Raw genomic sequence first — 27,414 nt, forward strand, 5'->3', positions numbered from 1 at the left:
TTAGCTTTCACGCCTTTGAACATTAAGCTCAAGGGTTTTTCTTTTGACCAAGCAGAATTTTTTTCCCTCTCCACCCTCAGTGAAGTCTCCCCTTTCCAATGCATTCATTAACATGGGGAAATTTCATTAAGAGACAAGTTGGATACTACATGATGGTTTCAGGCCAAGGTGAAACCACACACACTCCAGGCCACAAGTAGGAAGTTTTATCAGTAATTGCTGGGTACTGTCCCCTTCCCAGCTGTGGAAATCCTTTGAAGCAGGAGCCTTAAAGAGAAACACTTCTCTGTACAGAACTACTGAGGCTATAATTGCCCTTAAGCTAAACTAAATAAAGATTTCAGAAAGGAGGCTCCAAGTGATCTAGAGAGAATCAGAATTCCCATCTTCTATTGAATATGTGCTGCCTAACATAATGAGGTAACCCATCAGTCCAGAATGGTGGATACGAAGAAAACTACAAGATGTTTTCTACTTTGTAATAATAGTTTACTTCTACAGAGGTACATGTCAAAACATTCACTTAACTTGTTTTATTAACTGCTAGGAGTGTGTCTATTCTAAAAGTAGGTGCTAGATTTTCTAAGGTGAAAAAAAAATATTACAAACCAGAACGTTCTAACACAAGAGCAGAATGGAGCTCTAAACTTTAAAAAGGCACCACAGGACAGTAATTAAAGTTATATAATTCACCTACTGACTTGATGAGGCACCTGAAAGTACTGTAAGTTTGTGTCAGTGATTTTTTTTTTTATTGCATATGATAAATATTGATTGGATGTTTTGTGTCATTCCTACATTACAGCAGGATTCATGTGGTGAGAATGGTGTAGAATGACACTTCCTGGCATAGCAGAGTTTAACTGTATCTTCCATTCCATTTCTTTTGTACATCACCACTTGCAAAAAACCGCACATAGACAGTTGAGATAGCAGTGCCATTCTAGCCCCCTCAAACACACACAATCATGACACAAGTTATCTGTTCTAGGATCCAGAGGCCAGTCAATCCAGAACATTTGGGAAGGAATAGCTGGATATACACTCTTGGTTGGTAGTGGCTGCAGTCATTTACTTCCCCAGTCACCACACAGACTAATAATCCTCAACCTTTTCCATAGCCCCTTTTTCATGATATTTTGGAAGGAGTTCCCACTTATAATATGCAAAGGGAAGGGCAACTGTGACTCCTTGACACCTGCTTGCAAATCTGAGGTTGAAAACTCCTGATATAGAGACAGTGAGAGTGCAGTTGTACCTTCAGTGAGCTCCCTCGTAAATGCCTTTTTCCCCTTAGACAGTTCAACCCCTGTCACATGAAGAAATACTGAAAAGGACAGGGTACCCAGACCTGCTTCCTTCATCTTCTTCCCACACATCATTGACAGCATGTATGCCAAAAGAGAGGAAGAAGGACAACAGCCAGATGTGCAATTCCAAAAGACAATAGGCCTTCTTCACCCAACTGTTCTGTAACCCAAACTGCGTACTGTGTTTGACTTGGCAAGTACTGCAGTTCCAAGTGAAACTTACTTTTAAAGCTAGTCACTTTTAATTTTTATTTCTTCTCATTCTTTATACTGCCTAGAAGAGAAGTTCTCAAACTGTGGGTCCTGACGCCACAGTGGGCGGCGACCCTGTTTTAATGGAGTCGCCAGGACTGGCATTAGACTTGCTGGGGCCTGGGACCAAAGTACAAGGGTTTTCAGCCTTGGGTGGCGGGGCTCAGGCTACAATTTCCCCCTCCCAAGGCTGAAGCCCTTGGGCTTTGGTTATGGGACCTGCCCAGGATGGTGGGGCTCAGGCTTCAGCTTTGGCCCCTTTGCCTGGGGCAGCAGGGCTTTGGCAGGCTCAGGCTTCAGTCCCCCCTCCTGGGGTCATGTAGTAATTTTTGCTGTCAGAAGGGAGTTACAGTGCAATGAAGTTTGAGGAATCCCTGATCTAGAAAAATACAAATGCCTTCCTCAACAGGTGAAGCCAACACCACCTTTCTACAATCAACTGACAGAAAGGGATGTCACCACACTTTAAAAGTGAGTTCATCATTTAAGGGACTTCACTTTAGATAACCTGAGGAAAAAGACATTCTTTCCCAAGCTTGACTGGAGTGATGCCTGGCAAGGAGATAAGTATACCATCACATTACATTGATTCCATTAAGAGTGTGTGAATCTTTGGACAACATACAGAACAATCTGAGTATCAGAAAGTTACCCAGACTTTCATAAAAAAACATATTAATGAAATCTTTTGCAAATTCAGTCTGTTGGAACTTTACTAATGTCACTGAGTGACCAGCAAAAAAGCCAACAGCAGAATCTCCATAGGATGTACATAACTCTACAGTTCCAAAACACAGATTTTACATTTTGCTCTAAGAGATCTGGGTAAAGGAACATCAAGCTTTTCATTTTTAAATTGCTATTCCCAAGCCAGCAGTGTCAGAAATCCACCACTGCTGTTTAGTAAATACCTCTACCCTGATATAACGCGACCCGATAGAACACAATTTCGGATATAATGCGGTAAAGCAGTGCTCTGGGTGGTGAGGCTACACACTCAGGCGGATCAGCGCATCTGGCTCCGACACACTGCTCTGAGTGGCATGTTAAGGGTGCCGGGCCGGGGCCGAGGGGTTGGATAAGGGGCAGAGGGTCTTGGGGGGCGGTCAGGAGGTTCTGGGGGCGAGGCAGTCAGGGGACAGGGGCGTTGGAGTCCCGGGAGGCCTGTCAGGGGGCGGGGGTGTGGATAGGGGTCAGGGCAGTTCAGAGGACGGGAGGGAAGTTGGATGGGTCGGGAGTTCTGAGGAGTCAGTCAGGGGGCGGGAAGTGACTATTAATAATGGAAATGCTCGAGGCAAAGCAAGTTCGATATAACGCGGTTTCACCTATAAAGCAGATTTTTTGGCTCCTGAGGACCGCGTTCTATTGGGGTAGAGGTGTATTACGTTAAATGGTCTTGGTGGTCTTAGTATAGTTCTCTACTGGCAACAGAACACACAAAGGCACCATTGTAACTAGTACCCTTGTTATTAGCCCAACTAGAGAGTGTATGCTCATTTATTCCTTGATGAGTGAACTATTGTTCCACTGCCAAGACGTGGATATCCCATAACAAGACTGAAGCACACCTGTAAAAAAAGTATGTGGTAGCTTGTACTGCTAATGCTGTATTAGGATTTCAGCCTCCACAACTTCTTCTCTAACATGGTGTATTTAGCTAGGTAACATTTCTATATTACATGTAGTCAAACAAATTGGAATACCTGACCTGGTTTACGCTCTGCTCTAAAGCCCAAACTAAGACGAATCCAACCCCAAACATGTTGAATTTACACCATCCAACTGCATACTATACTACCAGCTCATCTTCTGCCTGCCACTGACTGTCCCCCTGCCCCAACTATAGTTCTTATTAACTTGTTTACAATGTCACCTGAAAGCCACTTGCTAAGACAAACAAGTTTGTTTACGTTTACAGAAGATAATGCTGTCGGCTTCGTGTTTACAATGTCACCTGAAAGCAAGAACAGGTGGTAGTGTGGCACTTTTGTAGTCAGTTTTGCAAGGTATTTATGTGCCAGATATGCTAAACATTCGTATGTCCCTTCATGCTTCGGCCACCATTCCAGAGGACATGCTCCACGCTGATGTCTCTCTTTAAAAAAATGTGCTCTGTGTTTTACCAGCATTCTTGTCATAAGAGTCTCCGAAGATGACCCAGCATGTTGTTCATTTTAAGAATACTTTCACTGCAGATTTGACAAAATGCAAAGAAGGTACCAATGTGAGATTTTGAAAGACAGCTACAGCACTTGACCCATGGTTTAAGAATCTGAAGTGCCTTCCAAAATCTGAGAGGGATGAGATATGGAACATGCTTTCAGAAGTCTTAAAAGAGCAACACTACGATACAGAAACTACAGAACCCAAACCACCAAAAAAAGAGAATCAACCTTTTGTTGCTGGAATCTGACTCAGATGATGAAAATGAATACGTGTCGCTCCAGATGGCTTTGGATTGTTTTTCAGCAGAACCCATCATCAGCATGGAAGCATGCCTTCTGGAATGGTGGCCGAAGCATGAAGGGGCATACAAATCTTTAGCATATCAGGAACGTAAATACCCTGCAAAGCTGACTACGAAACTGCCACGCGAACACGTGTTCTCACTTTCAGGTGACACTGTAAATAAGAAGCGGGCAGCATTATCTTCTGTAAACGTAAACAAACTTGTTTGTCTTAGCAAGTGGCTGAACAAGAAGTAGGACTGAGTGGACTCGTAGGCGCTAAAGTTTTACATAGTTTTGTTTTTGAGTGCAATTATGTAACAAAAAATCTACATTTGTAAGTTACACTTTCGCAATAAAGAGATCACAATACAGTATTTGTATGAGGTGAATTGAAAAATGCTATTTTTTTGCAGTGCAAATATTTATAATAAAAATAATATAAAGTGAGCACTATACACTTTGTATTCTGTCAGGTTTTAGAGTAACAACCGTGTTAGTCTGTATTCACAAAAAGAAAAGGAGTACTTATGGCACCTTAGAGACTAAATTTGTTAGTCTCTAAGGTGCCACAAGTACTCCTTTTCTTTTTGTATTCTGTGTTGTAACCGAAATCAATATATTTGAAAATGTAGAAAAACCACAAATATTTGTAATAAATTGCAATTGGTATTCTATTAACAGTGTGATTAATCATGATTATTTTTTAAATCATTTGACAGCCCTATTAATTTTCCATTTTAATTTTAACATGATTTTAAAAATCAACTACAACTACCAATTAAATAGTTGTCTTAAAATGGGGCAGCCAGTAGAAGAACATCACCCTCCATCACTCTTGGGGAGAAAATGCTGTAATCTACTGCCACTGGCCCTTTGGTGTGAGGGAGAATTAAAGTAGCATTCCAGCATTTCCATTTGCCATAGAGTACTCCTGATGTCTTGCACTGATCTATACAGAAACCACTCTGAAGTTAACTACAAACATGCAACCAGATGCAGCTGGGAGGAAAAAAAATCAACCAGGAAATCCAATGCACACTCCTTCAAAAAGCCACGAAGAAAATATAACAAAGAATCTCATAGTGAATGACTAAACTATATGGCTCCCTCTTGTGCTTATAATGCCACATTTCAGTGCAGACCCCCCCCCCCCCCCAACATTAAACCACAAACATTTGAACTCTGTTCACCCTTCAGTGCACATACAATGCCCATAAGTGTTAAGAGAAGTTACACACACGCTTATCCAGGAAAGAAAAAAAAACCCTGTGGTATACAAAAGTTCTCTTTGGAACAAGCTATAAAAACCTCTTAAAAGAAAAGCTACTTAGATACAAGGCTACTGATTTCAAAATTTCCTGCTCTTTATAAGTAGCGTTCCAGAGCCCAAATATACCTTTCAAGTCCATCTGCAAGAATTTTTTCCCCTTAACTATTTTTTAGTTATCAAATTACATACATTTAAAAAGGGTTCAGTTTGGTTTATAGGTCCTGGCTAACATGCTCAAGCGTTTATTTTTATCTGCTCAACCTCACACCTGTTTTTGCTTATCAAACCAGACTACAGTTTAGCTTGTAACAGCTGTTAAATGCAGAAGTCTGCCTGTTCTTCATGTGTATCCAAGGCTAATCACTTTGGGAAGGGTTTAGAAATATGCTCTTATGAGAATACCCTGTTTATGGAGAAGCTAGTGAAACAAAGCAGACTACTACCAGTCAAACAACATTTAAATCTGCATGCACATGAAAAGCAAATCTGTTTTAATGACTATCAACCTTATTTGTGAAGTATTTTGGGAATTTAGTGGGTTAATGGAGCAGTCACTTAGAGTCACTAAGAACAGGCACATTGTGCAAGCTAAAACCAATCCAGAATGAAGGGGTTAAAATCTTTTTACTTCACTCAATAGTCTCAACCTTCCTTCTAATGTTTGCAGCCATCATCAAAACACCTATTTTAAGATGCCACAAGTTCTGCCTTCTGTGTTGGAGAAGCTAGCAACAGCGTGGAGGAAGTTGGAAGACTGGTTTGTATTGTCTGGGGCAAGTATCAAATTCAAAAAGATTAGCCTGCATGTCTAAATCCTGGTCACATGGGCCAGCTTTAATACAAATTTCTAAACTAAAAACATGGGAAGTACTAAAGGAAATAAGTGATGCACAAAATCATAGAGAATCATAGAATATCAGGGTTGGAAGGGACCCCAAAAGGTCATCTAGTCCAACCCCCAAATCAAATACTCTATTCCCCTCTGAAAAGCATGCAACTTACACTCTACATAGAGTGGCACCCTTTATGGTTAGGGAGCAAGACAGCTTTTATTATGAATTCATTTCTGGCCCTACTCCCAGTCTCATTTCCACAGGCTTATAACTTCCAAAATCATTCACCATTTGGATCAATACTTTCAATGCCAGACTTTTTCCCAAAAAGTGATTTGTGTGCACGTGTGGAAAATTATACCAACATTGCTATGGGCTTTTCTGATTTATGAGAAAGGATTTTTTGTTTTGGTGGCGGACAGAGATGTGTGAGGGGGATTTGGGGGGGAAGTGGTTCTGCTGCAATTTTTCCTGCATTCTACAATACCCTGCAAATTACCAGCTCTCTCCGGAAAAAAAAAAAAGTTGTAAAATACTTATCACAAACCGGGGGCGGGACCCCTCAGGGGGTTGTGAGGTTATTACATGAGGGGTCATGAGCTTCAAACCCAACTTTGCCTCCAGCATTTATAATGGTATTAAATATATTTAAAAAGTGTTTTTAATTTATAAGGGGGGGTCATACTCAGAAGCTTGCTATGTGAAAGGGGTTACCAGTACAAAAGTTTGAGAACCACTGTCATAAACCAAAGGATGTGCAATGTGGCATTTAACATTGACCCTTACCTACTAAATTTTTGGACAGATTTTCACTGTTCAAAATTAACTTGCGTTCTAGAACTTCTGCTGGTTCTATTTCAGATGGCTCCTTTCCCTTCTCGGCTACACAGTGTCCTCTGAGCAGGCAGGTGCTGGGCCTAGACGGGCGGGGGGGAAGGGGGGGGCGCAGGCTTGGTGACAGGTCAGCACAGAGGGAGCCAGGGACATTGCAGCCAGGAATGGGCAAGGGAACATAGGGGATGGATCCACCAGAAGCCTGGGGCAGAGCTGGAGTCAGGCAGTGTCAGGAGCCAGGTTGCAGGATTTCTTGGACAACAGATCCCAGCACAGGCAGGGGTAAGGCCAGGACAGGATGGACTTTGTGGGGTGCAACCCCTGCTTCTCTGGAAAGCCTGAGTTTTCCACCACCCGATCTTCATCCCAGCTCTACTCACTACCCCCAATCTCCCACTGCTTCCTCTTAGGGCTTCCCACACCCTGCATTCCCTCACTTCTTTTTTTAGAACTCCAGCACTGGTCTACCTCCAATCAAAACCATTCCATAATGGGAGCTAGCATAAACCCCAATGCAAATGAAAATGACTTAACATTTGATAGTGTACAGCCATTGTAGCCCAATGCATTAATGGCAAATGGAATGAGTAAAACCTGGGAATCAAAAATTCCTAAATTCTAAACCCAGATCTGCCAATGATTCACTGTGCGATCTTAGGTGAGACACTTAGGCAGAGTCTACGCTAGAAAGGACTTGCTGATACAGCTATCATAGCAAAAAAAACCCTCTTAGTGTAGATGCAGCTTATATAAGCAAAAAAGCACTTTTTTGCTGGTATAGCTTATACCAGTACCCCCAGTGAAAAAAGTTACCAGTAAAAGCAAATTTTACTACACATTACTATATAAAAGTTTTTAGTGTAGACCTGGCCTAGCTCTCATTTTCCCCATTTGTAAAACTGAACATCAAATCATGCTTGTTCTGTGTTTTGGAAACAACTTTGATCCCCAAGCATGTGTTTCTTTTCTATAATCAGTAGATAATGTTTATTTGAATAATTTTGCTATTACATATACTATATAATATATATTGATTAATTGCAGTTAACTCATGCGATTAACTCAAAATTAATTGCAATTAATTGCGGTTTTAATCGCACTGTTAAATAGAATGTCAATTGAAATTTATTAAATATTTTGTATCTTTTCCTACATTTTCATATATAATGTATTCTGTATTGTAACTGAAATCGAAGTGTATATTATTCTGGATTACAAATATTTGCACTGTAAAAGATAAACAAAAGAAATCTTATTTTTCAGTTCACCTCATACAAGTACTGTTGTGAAAGTGCAACTTATAAATATAGATTTTTTTGTTACATAACTGCACTCAAAAACAAAACAATGTGAAACTTCAGAGCCTACAAGTTCACTCAGTCCTACTTCTTGTTCATCTAATCGCTAAGAGAAACAAGTTTGTTTACATTTACAGAAGATAATGCTGCACTCTTCTTATTTACAATGTCACCAGAAAGTGAGAACAGATATTTGCATGGCATGTTTGTAGCCAGCATTGCAAGGTATTTATGTGCCAGATATGCTAAACATTCACATGCCCCTTCATGTTTCGGCCACCATTCCAGAGGACACATTGATGACGCTCGTTAAAAAAAATAATGCATTAATTAAATCTGTGACTGAACTCCTTGGAGGAGAATTGTATGTCCCCTGCTCTGTTTTACCCGCATTCTGGCATATATTTCATGTTATAGCAGTCTTAGATGATTAGCCAGCACATTGTTCATTTTAAGAACACTTTCACTGCAGATTTGACAAAATGCAAAGAAGATACCAATGTGAGATTTCGAAAGACAGCTACAGCACTTGACCCATGGTTTAAGAATCTGAAGTGCCTTCCAAAATCTGAGAGGGATGAGGTGTGGAGCATGCTTTCAAAAGTCTTAGAAGAGCAACACTCCGATGAGGAAACTACAGAACCCGAACCACCAAAAAAGAAAATCAATCTTCGGCTGGTGGCATCTGAGTCAGATAATGAAAATGAACACGTACTGCTTTGGATTGTTATCAAGCAGAACCCGTCATCAGCCTGGACGCATGTCCTTTGGGATGGTGGTTGAAGCATGAAGGGACATCTGAATAGTTAGCGCATCTGGCACATAAATATCTTGTGATGCCGGCTACGACAGTGGCATGAGAACGCCTGTTCTCATTTTCAGGAGACATTGTAAACAAGAAGCGGGCAGCATTGCCTCCTGCAAATGTGTAAACACTAGTTTGTCTGAGCAACTGGCTGAACAAGAAGTAGGACTGAGTGGACTTGCAGGCTCTAAAGCTTTACATTGTTTTATTTTTGAATGCAGGTTTTTTTGTACATAATTCTACATTTGTAAGTTTAACTTTCATGATAAACAGATTGCACTATACTACTTTTATTAAGTGAACTGAAAAATATGATTTTTTGGTTTTTTACAGTGCAAGTACTTGTAATCAAAAATAAATATAAAGTGAGCATTGTACACTTTGTATTCTGTGTTGCAACTGAAATCAATATATTTGAAAATGTAGAAAACACCAAAAAGCATTTAAATAAATGGTATTCTATTATTGTTTAACAGTGCGATTAATCGCGATTAATTTTTTTAATCACTTGACAGCTCTAACATATACTGAAGACTAGAGTTAACCTAGAGCTCTTTTCAAAGAGCAAAATCCATACCAGTTACTCATAAATCTTCATCCAAGACACTGATAAAGAGAATCTCTTGGAACCCTTGGTGCCAAACAAGTTGAAAATCTCACTCGTGCATTATTGCTGAATGCAAGTTAATAAATACACTTGGCCAGATCCACTATTGTGATATGGTTGTTGTGTACTACCCCACTGATGCAAAACACCTGTAAATCCAGCTTAACTGGCCAGTTAGAATGGGTTTATGGCTGCCTGGTGTTGTTGAGTGGCACAAAGCAACTGGAACATACCAGTGAATCTGGACCCATATATTTATATATCACTTTTCTTTCCAAAGGAAACCAAAGTGCTACAAACTAATATATAAATTATATATGCATAAAGGGATCACTTCACCTACCACTGAAATGCAGTCTACTTTATGGTGAAACAGCAGCTGCTTAAAGTTTTGTATAATGCAGCTGAATTATTAAAGCAGGAAGAAAAGCATGCCACAGAGGAGTTTCAGGTATAGGGAATCTGGCCAGGACATCTGTATGTCTGCCAAAAGGGCCATGGGGATCTTTAATGTTCGCAAGTGCCCAGGACCTTGGTTTTAACAACTAATTCAAAAAACCACCACTTCCACTAGTAAACATCCTGTTGGAGGAGTATTGATTTAACGTGGACTCAGAGGGAAGGGTGCCATCTACTGAATCACGTAAACAACTTCCATGGAGTCCATCTAAAATATTAACATATCCCAAACCAAGCAGAATCAGGCTGATTACCACCACAAGGTATTACAGTTGGAATTATTAGGTAAATCCACACTTCTGAATCAAAGTAGTACCGCACCAATCTTTATATAAATACAAATATATTACTACATAGAATACTGAAGTCTGTGTGATCATCCACAGGAGATTTCCCGATTAATGCTGTTCTAAAACCAATTATTGATTTATTGTAGATATTCTGCCTGGAAAGCCACACCAGTTTCTTCTCCCAAAGAATTTTTCTGGCATTTTTCTATCCTAGCACAATTTACAACATGGTTTGCAAATGCCTAACACAAACCAGTTTATTAATTACAAAACTATTTTCATGGTAATTTTTAAATACTGAAGAAATATAAAATCTTAAAATTCAATACATACTGGATCAAAACAATAGCTAAGTCTAAATTGAGACTGTTCGCGGCTTGTCTCGTTTTTGATCGGACACATGGCTGCTGTGTGCGCGCATCACTGTTAGAAGTCAGGGATTTTTATTTTTTGTAACACAAGTTTGTTGCAAGATGAAGTTCCACATAAAAGATCTCAGCTAGATTCTCTTTTTTGGGGGTTGGGGGGTAGAGATAAAAATTGAACTGAGTTAGACATTCTGTAATGGTCACACTTGAACAGATAGAACATTCCAGTTTGGGTGCCATGCAATCATAATGCTCATCAATGAGAAGCAAGGTTCCAGGTACCTGGGGACATAATGTGGTGCAGCAAGGACTACCAGAACTAGAGAGCCAATTCTGGACATTCACATTAATCTAAAGTTCAAATGACTTGAACTAGTTTCCACATCCTCTCCCCTTTACACAAGTTGACTTAGATCACAAGAAACACAAAGCTAATCATATAATTCAGTTAACGTTTATCAAAACAGCTACAGAAGAGATCTCTCTCAAATGTTATAAAAAATTCTTTAGATGTTTTTCCTTGCCAAAACATTTAAGCAATCACTTGCAACTTAAACAGACACACACTCCCCACTGTTCTATTTATACTTTACATTATAACATTGTATTCTGCAACTTACTATGTGCAGACAAGTCCATTATGTTTAGTCACTTTTCTCAGCAAACCAGGCTTTTGCACTGGCCTTAGGTTAATTTTAATAACTAAGACCCTGATTACGGCAAACTCTTATGCACATGCCTAACTTTACTACTGTGGAGTAAACCCAAAAGTAAATCCAATGAAATCAGTGCGACTAAGTAATGGCAGTAAATTCACACGCACACATGTATTTGCAGGATCAGGGAATGAGGCTATGCCTGCACTTAATGCGACATGTAGAGTACAGACAGCACATGCCAGCTATTACACATAAAAATAGCAGTGTAGACCATGAGATGTGGCTTAAGTGAGTAGAGTGCTCTACATGCCGGAACCCCCGGGTATATACCCTACACAGTTCTCTATATGCTCAAACAGTGCCTCTCATTTCTACACTGCTATTTTTTGCAGTGTAGTGTCCTGCTTTCTCCACCACAGTAAAGGCTCCAGCAGTGGGGAGGCAGCAGGGAAAAGCTTTGGCAACTCCCGGATATATGAGCTTTTCCTCACTGCCTCATCACTGCCAGAACCTTTCAATGCAGCGTATAGATACATGCGTAGTGCCTGTACTCTACACTCCACCAAGCGCTAATCATATTCATACTGTGCTAGTAATTCCTTTTAAAATCATTAGAACTACTCGAGCAAGATAAGATACTACTCAGCATGACTAATGTGGCATTATATGCTCCCTTCATAACACTCCTGCCATCCCCCTGACAGAAGTGCATCGCTGGCAGTGCAGCTGTGGATTGCCAGCTATGAGTAGTGAAGTGGGAGGTTTCGCAGTGCACGGAGCTGACTTCAGTACCCTTCTGTGAATTTTGTCCCAAATCAAGGGCAGGAGGCAAGAGCCCACCATTCTCTGCTAGAGCACTGCTCCCATGATGCTACTCAGCTCCAAAGGAGTATCATTTCCTTTGATGACCATACACTATCTGTCAAAGCACTGCGTTTTCAAAAATTGTCTCTAAGTGCATTAAGCACTAACAGCAGTTGGCAAGTTGACATTCTGATGGGAGTAAACCTATCTAACCTCTTTGAACAGAGCAGAACTTCATGAGCAGAACTTTTTAACCTTCGTTAACTGAAAGTAGTTAATAGAAACTGTTTGAAAGACCAAGCTATTCCTTAGTTTTAACAATATCTTTCAACCTACTCCTACTTCCAAACAGATGCCCTCTAGTCTACAATCTCCTGTTGGAAATCCCGGACTGTCATGTGCTCCTTATACACAGATAATGCCATAAGCAGCTTTGATGACTGGATATCAAGTGCTTCCTTGGCAATGACAGCCCAATACACTCACAATATTGATTATACCTATATGGCAAAGCAATAATTTGCTACTTTGTGACAAATTAAATTAAAGGATTACTTCAGAAATTTGATGAGAAATGTATAGAAAAACTTTTGTATAATATCTCCACATTTCCATTTTGCTACTAGATGGGCACAGTTGTATTTAAAAAAAAAATCAAATAAGCTATATTACTCTAAAGAAAACCTATTACGGAGCAGTGCATATATGATATAAATGAAAGACTTGTAGAATTAAGTTTTTCCTACTTTAATTAAAATGATTGTTTGTTCCCTGTAAATTCTGTTACATTTTAACAAACCTGTTAAAATATGACATCTCAGCAATAGACAAACGTAAGTGAGAAGTTGTATGTTAATGACTCATATTTTCAGTTTTTCTAACAGCAATAAAAAATTGCTTTATCATTTAATGTCATTAGTTTACCCCTTTTCCTCTCAAAACCCCGTAAGTGCAATATATTCCATACATTAAATTTAAGCTGCTTACCTGAATGACTTTGTAGAAATAGGCATACTGTCTAGCTGTATTTTTATATTGGCTGAAGACATCATGTATGGCCTGAGTTGACTGAAGATACTGCACTTCATCTTCTTCAAAATATAGAGGGGTATCATATTCACTGGGGAGAGTTTGGATGTATGGCAGCCAGAAAGAGTTAGGATTGGCTCGTTCACAAAGAAGATGGAATGCCAATGTGATATTGCCCATGGCCTGGAGAATTCGGTCTTGAGAATACAAGGACCCTGAATTAACCATAAAGATTAGTAAATGGCTGAACTAATTGCCTGGAAAATAGTTATACTAAATGTATTTTAAATTAATAATTAAAAATTGTGCATGAGTATTGTACCAAATAAAAGTGTCTGGGGTCACCAGTGTACAGCACTGCCTGAGATAGGAGATGGTTATCTTGAGTGCCTGTCATACAGCTACGTGGTATCTTTAAGACATTCGGATACATTTTTGTATGGTTAAAAAAAAGATTAATCCAAAGTAAGGTATCAAAACATAAGCAGCTCACTATTTACATTTATAGCACATACCATCTCCACATGCATTACAAACTACCAAAACACATCAGGAATTCCATCACCACTAAAATGCATCCACCCTCTCAGGTGAGAATCACAGCCAGGCAGATACCTGGTGCATGGGGCAGGGAAGGAGATGGGAAAGAGGAGAGGGCAGCAGAGGGAGGAATGGAAAAGGGAAATTAAATTCAGGTCACTGATACTTCAAGACTCTAGATACCGAAAACCTGATGTTTAGACTGCTATTCCATTCCCATGTCAATTTGTAATGCTGTATCAAAGAAACTCTTCCCATTATACACATCAATAAGGAAATTCAAAAACTGCTCTTACCTAACACTGAATTTTTAGCTGATTCAACTGTCATCAGCAACTTTCTAGGAACCCAAAGAAACAACTCTTCTGCCTACGGGGGGTGGGGGGACGGGACAAAAAAACAAAAAAACCCAAGAAAGTTCAGAAATGTAGTTACTGTTTCACATGAAATAACAAAAAACCTGTTTCTCTAAAATATCTCAAATATACATGTAAATAAATTAAGAAAATTAAAGGTTTTCATGTCATTTTTTAAATCCTAAATTTATTTTGAATCAAGACTCCTCACCCATCACTGCCAAGTAAACTGAAATGCTATGAGAACTTCTTACTTTATATTACATTATGACTTAAAGAACATAGGTCGAGCCACTACTTGATTTAAAACATCATGTATAAATATTACTTTAACAATATTATGTTAAAATGAATTTATCTAGGTTACAAAGTCAAGCACTCAATACTTAGGAAGTATGCAAAGTTAAGATGACTGCGCCACCTTAATTCTTCCCCCTCATGCGTATGTGCTATGATGCAGTCTCTAATTACGTGAAAAATAGAATGTGATCACAGGACCCTTATCTCTCTTAGTGTATGGGGTGGAGGAAGCTGTTCAATATTTTATCCTCATCATTCAATTAGTAGCCCTTACTTTATTAACTACATACCATCTAAATCCTGTAATGAATATGGAAATATTAATTTCCTTGGCATCTTTGCTATGGCATTTTTCAGCATAGTATCTGAGTGTCTCACGCACATTAACAATTGTCTCCACTGCAAGATAATAGAGCATTATCATCCCAATTTTACAGCTGGGAAACATACAGGAGAGAGAACCTTTACCCCAATGGGCTTACAAAATAAGAATGAGAAAAGTACAATTGATACATTCTGTATAAGGTGACCAAAAGATGGATTTAAAACAAATCAGTGTTTATTTAAATTCAGCTTCAAATAAATATTACAGCACCACTTTGGTTTGGCAAACTAATGCAATGAGAAAAAAAAAGTGTATTTTAGGAAGGAATTTGAAAAAAAGCGAAAGCCTTGTACCCTGGGGGTAGACAGGGAGTAGCAGAAGGGAATATGTAGAACGAGGCATAAAGACACAAGGAATGGTGAGCTAAATTGTCTGGGCAGAATAAATAACCCAACTAAGGATTCATAATTAGCACTTTTACACAACCCATCAAACAACTGCCCAATGTTAAAGAACAATACTAAATTTCTATTGTAAATTTTATCTCTCGTATATATAGTTTACAATATTTTTATAACAGTAGTTCCAGTGAAGTGAACTTTACATTGGAGGGAGGGAGAGAGAGAGAAAAGAATGGTTTCAATGTCCTGCTGTCACATTTCCAATACATTTACAGACATGATTTTCTAATCTGTTCAAATGTTCATACGTTCACCTTTATCTCCCTTGTTGCTTTCAAACCAAAGCCCTCTTCTTCAAAATTTGCTAATTCGAAACCGTCTGTGGATGCTCCATTTTCAGTGGCCCATTTCATTAGTTCAGGAAAATAGTCTTCTCTTTTTCCATCAAAGGTAACAGACAAACCTATATGCACAATTTATAAAAACACAGAAATGAGAGGATCTAACAGGCCACAGAGGGTCAATATAAACCACATGTAAAGGAAAAACTCCTAACTATCCCCCAGCTATCCTTTGAAGAGGTTGGATCAGAACTGGTCTTTGTTAAAAGTAACTCAGTAATGTTCTACAGTCATATCCAATTTTAGTCAACCTAAACATTGCCACATTTGCTTACCAGTCACCTTAGAAATGGCAAATCAAACTAGTCTGTGAAAGAAAATGTCTGAAAATTTTCTTTCCCTTTTTTCATTTAAATGAGCTGAAAGTAAAGACATTCCAAAGCTAAGTGTTGATGATAACTGCATTGATCAGGACATACAAGTGAATGTAGACAGACCCCAGGGATAGATTTAAGTGGAAGGTTGCAACTTTACATTGGATAGGGATGCAGTGTGCCCGCTCATCCACCTCCCAGTCATTGCTTAATACCAGGCATTTATTTGGGTCCAGTGCAGAGTTACAGGGTTCCGCAACATATAACCACTAACTTGGGATAGATCCTCCTCAGGCAAGCCTTAGGATTCAGCTCTCTTCTTAATCCTCACCCCCTCTCCCAGTGGGTAAGAGGATACCAAAGGGGATCCTCTGTTTGTGAAGACTTCACGACTCACCTTCTGCTACAGGGTACACCAGCAAAACCCTAGGTCTCACTTACCTCTGGGAACTAGCCATTTTAGCCTTCATATGCACTAGACATTGGCTATTGGGGATGCCAGCAATTAACTTGGTCACACCTCTTGCCTCCATCTGGTATCTATTTCCTGCCTGATCCAATCCCTAAGATCCCAAAGCCAACGTCATCCCCTGCATCTGACAATTACACTCCTTTATCCCTAAAAGAATAATTGTACTGGACGTCCCTATGTAAGATGACTGAGCCATCTGCATCCAGACAGAGTCTGGATAAGTGTTGATGGTAAATGCATTTGTAAAGAAAAGAAGGACTCCAGAACAGCGGTTCCCAATGCGGTGCCTGTGGGTGCCATGGCGCCCGCCAGGGCATTTTTGTGCACCCACAGGACACCTCGCTGCAGCATTTCGGTGGTGATGTTTCTAAATATATATATGTAATATTTATCCATAATATTACATGTATATGATACATTTGGGCAATAGTATTATGGTTAAAAGGTTCTGTATTTTTCAATGAAAAAGTACACAATGTAAAATATTCAAACTCTGAGTCAAGAAACTCATTGACTAGCTTTAACTCTGCTATTGTATATATGCATTGTGGTAGGATATAAGGCAGGGTATCTATTACATAATACTAGACAATGGGACATAACACCAGAAAACAACGTCAGAGAGGGAAGAAACATAATAGAAGTTCATCCCGATCCAAATACATGATCAAGTCACTCAAACAGCATCAGTTTAATCTTTAAACATCACCTCCTGACAACGGGAATATCAAAGGCCTAAGCTACTTTTAACAATGTGAGGTTTTTATGCATTAGTCAGTATCTATTCTTGTAGTTCTTGTAAAATGATTTACAAGTAAAATACCTACTAAAAGGTACAGCGATGAACACCATAAAAAAAGGGGGTTATTTATACCAAAACTAAATAAAACATTTTAATAGTATATTCCCAGATAAAAACTAAATTAATATAGAATTAAAGTTGAGTACAGATCAGTTGATTACAGTAAAACACATTAGAAGAATGTTTCAGTTATCTGAAAACAATCACCAGAAAATTCAGAGTAAAGGTTAACCTGCAAACACATCCAAACTTGTTAAGGTATGGAAATGCAAAGTTAATGCATTCAAGCAATTTAAACTCTACCCAGTAGTAATGTCATGAAAGGTTCCTACAGTTAGTGCATAATATGGTTTGTAGTCCCAAATTAAATTAAAACTGATTTTTAAGGACTTTTTTTTTCCATTAGATTTTTTTTTTTTTTTTTTTTTTAATAAACACACAACAGAAAATAGGTTGATGATCAAGTGACTATTGCTGTAGGAACCTTACCTTCTGCATTTCTTGACTTTAATGTTGCATTAAATGATTTTGGGGTGGGCTGTTTTGGGGGTTTTTTTGCCCAAAGTTAAAATACAATTTATGAAAAATTACTGCTAAATGCAATCTCTGTCATGTCCGGTAACACATTCCAAATTAGAATATGGTACAACGCATTTAGAATGATCAACTCAAAATTTTTTAATTTTTGCAGAGCTACCGTGATCTAGATGTCAGACAATGGGGTTGGGAATCACACGTCCTAGCTGAGCTCTATTCCCAAACTGACCACTGTCTCACTGAGATATTAGGCAAACCACAACCCTTTGGTGCCAAAGCTTGCCTGTCTATAAAATAGGGATAATACCTCTAACTTGCTATTGCATTCTTAGATGAAAGTATTTTTATTTATTAATTTATTAATCACAAATATGCTTTTTTTGCTTATGACAAATTGTTTGTCCCTTTTGTAGACATTTTATTAACGTAAGAATTAACTTCATAATAAGGCTATTTTTAGACAGTGTTCATACATAAATCTCAGATATTAAGTTTAAAAAGATGCATCAGCAAGTGAAAAAAGCTATTTACGGGTCAGTGCATAAAACTATTTCCCATGGCTCGGGGTCAGATGATGATTATATCAAGAGAAAATTCATTCTAGACCATATATTAAATGGGAAAAGCCAAACTTGCTGAGGCAAATTAATAGCCCACCCAAATCTTGTCTACCCTACAGTTCAAACGTTCTCTCAGGGGGAGCTAAAACCATAGTTTTAGCTATGTGATTATGTCAGATGAGAACAGCTACTACAATATCCCACACAATAAATAGTTACATGTCATTTTGGCATAGAATTCCAGTCACACACTGACATTATTTCTGTTGTCATACAAAGACACTTATTCTGCCATTAGCATGTTGTCCAGGGAATTATTTCTTTAAAAAAAAAATTCCTTCCTTTCCAGCAATGTCTGAACTCTTGCTTTAATCCAAAGAGACACTTAAGTTAAACAAAACACCCTACTAGCACTTAAGTGCTTAAGCAAGAAACAAAGACGACTTACTTACAGAGGTCATTTTGACTTCAACTTCCTGTCTTTATGAAGTTTGTTAATATGTTACTTTTCACTAGCAATATCTCCTGTATTTGAATGATTTTCCATGCACCTGCATAGTTGTTTGGTATAGATCTCACTGACATGCTATTCCAGATACACAAGTTGCTCTAAATTTTGCTGTTTTTCTATTACCTTTTTGTTTTTTGCGGATTTTCTCAACAAGACCTCGAATCTGCACATATTCTTCCCATTCCTTTCCAGGACCAGGGGTTGGGCTGCTGCATTCTGGAAGCCAAAAATATCAAAATAAGAATATTTTAATACAATTTAGTTCTTTTATCATCTTGAGAAAGGCCTTGCTTTTATGCTAACTTTAACTGGACCTTACTACCAAATGTCCTTCACTAGATACATTATTGGACAAAACATGTATTGTATAAACACTATAAATTTCCTATTCTTTGAAATGCATGTAGTAGAGCTTTCAATTTCTCATATCACTTGCCTCAAAATATGTCACTTTGATCCATTTGTCTATTCTCTGAGAAAGAAAAAAGATCCGATAGCTAAAAAAAATTACAAAGAAAAAGAAAAACTAAAGAGACAGAACCATCACCAGAATGTTTCTTCTGGATCCTTGTAACAAAAATAGGTAACAGCAACAATACTTGGGTCAGGTGAAAGATAAAGCTTACTATTACTATTGTTCTTTTTATGTTAATATAATGCTGTGAAATACTATGCGAGTTGGGGCGGAAACAGAGATTTAACAATAATTTTCTTGCTTTGGACTACAACCACCACCATCCCAGCAACACTACATTGTGCCATTTTCCCAATTTTGGATGCGACTGAAATGCACACTTAAATTTATCCAAGCAAAAACCACCTTTTGCAACTTGATTAGAACTCTAGACGTTCGGGATTGAACAAAATATCAAAGCATAGCCAAAAAAAAAAAAAGGCATCAGGGCCTTATTTCTGCTTCGAAAATCAGGATATACAAGTCATCTGTGATAGGAATGAATGTGTAGAGTAGAAAGTGCAAAAGCAAGCTATACCGTAGGACTCAAGTGGTATAACCACTTCATTGTTTTACCACTCTGAACAATGGTGGCTCCAAATCCTAATTTTCTTGGTATAGCACTTGAGTGCATTTAACAATAGGAAAATCAGGACCTGTTTTTCAACAATGGCACAGCTGCAGTGTCACTACCAATGAGAGCTACTGTGGACAGGGATCAGATGATGTACTGCCATGTCATGAAAACCAGCGGTCTTTCATAACCATGATAAACACACTGAGCTCTTTCTACACTAGCCTATATACCATCAGTAGCAAAAGTGAAACTGACTCTCTTAGTTACTCCTGGGGGCATTCTGCACCAAAAAATTAAAAATCCTGTGCATAATATTTTAAGATTCTGCAAAATTCTGCAAATTTTATTTGTCAAAATAACACTACATAATCACACCAGTTTCAATAATTTTGGTAATTTATTTCAAAATACCTGTCACCAAGTATGTCTGTAACAATACAGACACACAAATTCCCCGAATACAGAGTACAGAGTTAAAGAAACCCCTATGACAACCCAGTTGTATCACTGCTCCCTAGCTCCCCACCCCGAGCCCAGCCACAGGGTCCCCCTTTGCCCAAATACCAGAACCCCTTCACCCCCAGAGTCCAGACAGTCTCTCCCGCAGAGCCCAACTGTGGTCCCTCCCCAACCCCTCCCCCCACAATCCAAAGGGAGAAACAGCCTGATGCTCAGTCCCAAGCTCACATGGAGTTTCCTGAGTGCTGCCCTCTCCTTCCCTCAGGACATGCTGGGAACTGCAGTTACCAGGAACCCTCTAGCTCCCTCCCCACCCCCCCCAGCAGTGTCTTCTATGTTTAAGCTGGGCTCTGCTGGGTCCATCGGCTCCTAGTAGTGGCTAGCAGCACTGCAGCCCATTTCTGCGGAGGAAAGGGAATTCTGCATGCCCGTTAATTTCTGCAAAATTCTACATTTGCACAGTGGTGCAGAATTCCCCCAGGAATACTTAAGTGTAAACAAAGCCTATCCAATGGATGTCATTTGGTGAGCTCAAAATCCTTCTATAAGAGCTTAGGGCTATTTGTAGCTCCAAGGACCACAGCTGAATAATGGAGAAGGTTCATGAAGAATGCAGTTATTTCAAGTTGCATTGTTTCTCTACCAGGTGACCATACTGCTCTGATACCACAAGTTATACTTTAATTCAAAATATTTTCCATTTGTTAATCAGAACAGTATAATCCTCTGTGTTTACAATTCAGTAAGATATTTTAAACAAAGATGCTTTGGCCAAGTAAGCTTAAGTAGGGTTTTCGGTCTGATACTTTTTAAATGTGCAGGCACATTAGTAAAACTTCAAACTGCACAAAATATTATATATACACACAAAGTAAAACTGAAATTGGGATATAGCTGTAGATAAGAGATTGAAATCTCAAGGCGACACCTCCAGGAAACTTAACTAATACAATTAACTGCCTATTAGAGGAAGGGGAAATAGGTCTTTTTTACCCATTCTTTCCCCTCTCCTGCTTTCTACAAAGATGTTTAGAAAATCAAACTTACTCTGTAATAATTCACTAATTATGTTCAACATTTCTTTTGGAGAAACTGTTGCTGTAGCTCCTGTACCTGACTTCTGAGTTTTCACTCTGCTCTTCTTCCCCATCTTCCAACTAGAAAGGAAAAACAGACAAACTGTAATTCATAACTAAGCAGCAAAATATATTAACTAAAATGTGGAGTAGACAAGGTCCTCTCCTGGTAGATGCTTTAAAAAGAAAAAAAGCATTAATAGTCATCTATCATCACACAGGTAACTAGGTGCCAAATGTTGCCTCCAGGTCCTCCAAATAGTAAGACAGACAGCTTGGCACTGTCTGGAAAGGAAGTTCATTAAAGTTTTTGCATATAACTATGGCAGAAGTATACCTTATATAGGGATAGAAAAATATACCATATCAGTTTGGCATATTAAAAAGTATCTACATTGTCCATAAGAAAAAAGCATTCATGATGTGTATTTAACAAATATAAGGATAAAACAAGTGTCATATTATGGACACCAACTATCATGACAACTTACATTTTACTCTGAATTAAGTTGATACCTGTTTGATTGGCCCAACCAAGTAAAGAGTAATTCAAAACGAACAGCAGGTTAAAAGTTCTACTTCAAGATAAAAATAAAATTATTATTTATGTATGTAATCCCTTTGGAGCAGGTACTCCTGAAATACCACACTGAGCCTCTAGGGGACTCACCCCAAACTACAGTACTAATGATGACAGTGGTTCAGGACTGCTTCCCAGGGTGCAGGGCAGAGGGAGAACTGGCTAGGAACACTACTGGGACCAATCATGAGCCAGGACTCAGATACAAGGGGCTGAGTTTACTTTCATTTGGCTGTGTTTGGAGTGTAGCAGGAACGAGAGCTACACAACCAGGGATGACCTGTCTCTCTCCACATTCCTTCCCAAGGGAAGGCTGAGTCCTTTTGGGACACTGAACAATGTCATCACAGAAAAGACTAAAAACCCCAGGAGGCTGAGGAGAAACTCAAGGTCAGGCTACACCAAGAGCCAGCCTAACTGCACATTGGAATCCAGATCAAAGAGCCACCATCTTTGGTGTGGATACTTTGTAAAAACACCCTTATTTATTTTGATATTGTGCTTTAAGTCTACCACTGATTTCAGTGCTGCACCAGCTAGCAAGACTGAGCCTAAACTCATCATTTGCCTAGGCAGGTGCTGGGAAAGAACAGGATGGCATGTATTGGCTGTAAATGTTGGAAGAGGTAGAGTTTATGTATTGTTTATTTTGTCTTTTATTATTCTAATCCCTCTATCCATTGTATCCTATCCAGAATTCCCCAAAACTAATAAAGCCCTGGTTACTGTTTATTACTCTGGAAGTTGTAACAGCTATTTTATCGTGCTCTAACAGACACTCCTCTATATGAGACTGGGTGCTGAATATTTTCCCCAGGGACAATTCTTGTGTGTCCTCCTCATCAGGAGGGGTTTCTTTGGGTGGAGGCACCGGGCGCCACCATAGGTGAGCCCACACCCCCAGAGGAGAAAAAAGAGAAGACTGCAGCCGCACCCCAGGTATAGGTTACATGTGCATTTGCTAGAGCTGTCCATCTGTGGCTTAATACAATCAGTTAAGAAAAACATGTTTTTACAACCACAATAACTGAGCCATTGGTCTACTAATTCTTAAGATGATTTTTGAGAGGAACTGGGCTATTGTAGACAGACAGCTGTCTGCAAATTTTAAATACACCTCTACCCCGATATAACATGACCCGACATAACACGAATTCGGATAGAACACGGTAAAGCAGCGCTCCGTGGGGGCGGGGCGCTCTGGTGGATCAAAGCAAGTTCGATATAACGCGATTTCACCTATAACGTGGTAAGATTTTTTGGCTCCTGAGGACAGCATTATATCGGGGTAGAGGTGTATGGATAAACTTATTCCAGAAGGGCAACTTCCAAGGCAGTTTACGGTTTTTGATGTGATGAAGTTGTAACTAGAGGAAAAGCAGCTTTGAACACACAGTTGGCTACAGGTTTTGTTTTGAGTGTGGAGTAGAGAACATCATGTGCATGTTATAAGGATCAGATATATATGTATCCAGTCACAGCTGTTTCACACAAGACGACAAGAAAGTGGTACCACGTACAGCTTATTCACAGGATAATTTAACCTCTCAGAGTACATTAATATACTGTGAAGCTATATTAGTAGGGAACATGGTCAGTAATGAGAATCTATTTGCATTTAAAGCATTACTAAAATATAATTCATTACCGAGTATATTATAGACTCCAGCTTCTTCAGTGTGATGATAAAAAAAGGTAAATTAAAAAGGTACAGTAAAACAAGAGTATTAATTTCATAGGAGAAAAGATTTTTGTTTTAAAGCAAGTTTTTGTAAATTCAAACTGAAACCGAACCCACAAAAAAGAAAACAAGTTCTAAGTCAGGACTAACATAGCACGCATCTCAGACTGTGGTGCTGAGGCACCACACCACAAACCTATTACAAGAACCAACAAATTCTGTGAACAATGTTTTTGGATTGACTGTATAATCCTGATAAATGTGTTTTCATACAAGTGGTTACACTTTTTATAACAGATCGTGACCAATATATGGTCACGATATAAATTCTACCCACATTTTCATTTTCTCCTTTGAAAATGTATTTGTCATGTCCAGACTCTTGTTTCTTGTCATCAGAATGTGTGTCTGGAAACAAAATCTTGCCTGCAGAATTAAACTAGCAAGCCCACTTCACGTAACAGAAAAGCAAGCAGTGGAATGTGGTATCTTGAGATATTGTGATAAGAAGACATTTCCCTTTATGAAACTCTCCATTTTGATTACAACTATACATTTTTATTCAGTTCACTGGGAAGCCATTACTACCCCTCTTCCCACCCCTCCCAAAAAGAAACTCAGAATCAGTTGTTCAGATCTATTAAATATTGTTACATCTAATAAAAAAACAACAAAACCGCGTGCGCTGCTCAGCAAAAATAAAAATTTCTACTGAGTTGCCACCATACATATTTGTGTGGAGAAGTCTTCTCCAAAACCATCCCAGTATAGCTAGCATTTGCAAGGAAGAGAACTTCCTAAAGATCTCATTTAGATAACAAAATATTGCTCCATAAAACAGGCCCAAGACTAGGGGCAGACAGAATTGCAATCCACTTACATATGTCCACAGAACAGTGTATTTAAGCAACTGTCCTTCCCTGTCACATGGTTTACCAGGAAATGAGGGAGGGCAACAATAGCATCATGCTGAAGAAAGCCATATAAGAGACAACACAGTCCTTTATTACGAAGTTGAGAATAAGTCTAACTGATTTGTGGAACTACTTTTATAATGAGAGTTAAATTCAGATTTCACAGGTGATAAGAGATTTAGGATTTGATTAAAAAATCTAATAGCATTTGTCCTAACACCCTGGAAACACATAACTTCAGAAAACTGATCCTTCCATGGAACATTTCTAATTTAAAATTAAATCTGAATTACAAGAGATAATGTGTACTGAAGATGAATAAAACACAAAACTCTTTCAAAGAAAAATTAAAGAGACCCTGGTTCACCAATAAGGCAGTGAAAAGACATGCTCCTTAGCAGAATACACATGACAAATGTGACAAACATAAAATGTATCTAGTTGTATGGAAACAGACTAAAATAAAATTTGGATTAGGGCCTATAGATTTGAATGACCACCAATAGCTATGGTCTATGTTTCATCCTTCTATCCAAATGATAATTCTGTACAGAACTAATGAAACTGTCCAGCAAAATGAAAAGAATACAGTGATAAATAAGCTTGGTTACATGGCATAGCCATATTTCCAAATATAGAGTATCAGCTAGCTTGGCAAAAAGAAGCATGCACAGACAATGGCAGTGATGGGTTTAACTGATCTTCCTCCTCTAACATTGCTGGCAAAGAGATGTTTTGTTGCACCAGGCCCTGAATTTCTGTCCTAGCCACACACAAAGAATATTCCTTTAATGAGCTATTAAATGCTCCCCCCCTCATTTTTAACAGCTTTTGAAAGAATGAACATGAGACACTTCTACCAAACATTTTTCCCTAAAAGGCACTTAGTTTGTAGCAATTTCAATTTTTTAAAATGACCACCTAAAAACAGAATATGTAAGCAACCCGCGAGTCCACTAGTATATAGTTTTATAGAGCTTTTCTGTGTCATAGCATTAGAGACCTATAGAAATATGGTGCTAAGATTCCATGTCAAGCTCTAAAATATGGACATTTCAAGACAATGTGTCAGGACAGACTAACTGTTGTACAGTGTTCAATCATTGGGACATACTGATGGAGAGTAGGTAAGGTCACAGAGGGCAGAATTAAGGTTCCTACAACAACTGAAAGGGGTCTCCAATACCTATGTAGGTTAATGGTAGAGTTTAATTGCTCTGAACACTTTTAATGAGAAATTTTTTACTTAATTTTTTCAAAAACTTATTACCTCTTATGGCTGTGGGGAAAAAAGTAAATGTTTAAATATTTGTGACTAATAAGGGGCACAAAATCAGGCAAGTGTCAATAAATGGGAGGGATGAGGAAAGATTTCTGATTTTTAAGAAATCAGTTTGGGTCTATAACGAGCACTACTTTTACTTGCAACCACCCATGTGTAATGTTACTTGGAAGCCAAACGTTCACACCCTGTCACTTTTAAAGAAGTTATTATAGAGGCTCATGTTACTAATCATTACTTATGCAAAAAGATACCAAGGTTAACGACAGACAAGTGCACCTTGCATGAATAGATCATATTTATTACTTTCATCACAGTTTAACCTGCTCATACAGTATAAACCTATGGTTGTCAGCAATGCACTTGGCTGCAACCAATGCCTTTTCCCAATTCAAGCACTAACCCTGTATCTTCGACCCTCGCTACATGTCTGTTCAGTGAAGGTACACCTACAGAACTTCAGATGTTTGACTGAGTGCTTGAGTAATACCAGTAGAAGCTTCAAAAATTCAGCCAGGCAGATTGGACTTGCATATTCCCTAGTGCTGAGAAATGCCAAATGGCCCTGTGTGTTCTAACTCTGGAAGAATAGAATATATTTCTGAACAAATACAACTCAATCCTTATTTTAAAAGCCTTTAAAAACTGGAGGAATAGAATTAACTCAATTCTAGATGAGACGATGAGATTAAAGTAGGTGAGACTGGGTCGTACTGGATACAGAGTTCAAAAGACAAAACTTTCTGCCCAAAGTCTTCAGTGAGTAAGACAAACTCCATTATATACAAATCACTGACTCTCCAGTGCTCCTTTCAATCTCTTTTTACAATGCAATAGTAGCATCTCTGACTCCAAGCCAGCCATAAAGTTAATCATTTATTTATGGATTACAAACATCAAACAAAATTGTTAAACCATAACTCCTCTTTCAGAATTTCACTTGGTCTATTCACTTTTTAAAAAGAAAAATTAAGAAAAATGTACTGCTGAAAAATAGTTTTATTGTAAAACAGACTCTAAAAAATGACCAAAACAATAATACCTTGTACTGAATATTAACACCAATGGGACAGATTACATTTGATTGTGTAAATCATATATGAATATTAATATTAACATACCAACTGGAACTCAAAAAAATGCTGTATTAAAGATTTAGTAGAAACATATCTATAAGTATACAACTCTGAAGTAGCTGCACCACACACAGCATTCCTTACATCAGCATGCAGTCTAGCTTTAAACATTTTGAATCTCTAGAGTAATATTGAATAGACATCACAATACATGTGCCTGGATCCCAAAAAACTTCTTCCTTCATTATTTACACCTTGCCCAATCCCTAGACAAAACAGCTATTTTCCTAAACACTTTCAGACTCATGAGGTGAGACCATGTATTTCCTGAACACAAATACAAGATTTTAGTGTTTTATAAAAGCAGTCAATAATATCCCCTACTACTGCTCAGTTTGGTGAATCACTGCAGTTAATGGTGGATCTGGTTGGGCAAGAAACAGCATGCATTAGGTCTGGTTATTACGCCAGATAAATTTAAGTCCCTGGCCATTACCATCAAGCAGCCTCTAGGTCCAAATTACAACA

At 38.5% G+C, this 27,414-nt stretch overlaps 1 protein-coding gene across 1 annotated transcript in view; it reads right to left on the reverse strand.

Annotated features, from left to right (window-relative positions):
- The window catches only part of SETD3 (SET domain containing 3, actin N3(tau)-histidine methyltransferase), a 68,967-nt gene that overhangs the window by 28,398 nt on the left and 13,155 nt on the right, over window positions 1-27,414 (reverse strand). Inside the window, exons 2-6 of the mRNA XM_084631333.1 lie at window positions 21,325-21,434; window positions 18,911-19,003; window positions 15,505-15,653; window positions 14,105-14,177; window positions 13,227-13,483 (exon numbers count right to left, since the gene is read on the reverse strand). Coding sequence (XP_084487459.1) covers window positions 13,227-13,483; window positions 14,105-14,177; window positions 15,505-15,653; window positions 18,911-19,003; window positions 21,325-21,427 — 675 coding nt within the window. The 5' untranslated portion in view covers window positions 21,428-21,434. The remainder of the gene's footprint in view (window positions 1-13,226; window positions 13,484-14,104; window positions 14,178-15,504; window positions 15,654-18,910; window positions 19,004-21,324; window positions 21,435-27,414) is intronic.

Source organism: Lepidochelys olivacea, assembly GCF_965140295.1.
Source record: "Lepidochelys olivacea isolate rLepOli2 genome assembly, chromosome: 6".
In the NCBI taxonomy this organism is placed as follows: Eukaryota; Metazoa; Chordata; order Testudines; family Cheloniidae; genus Lepidochelys; species Lepidochelys olivacea.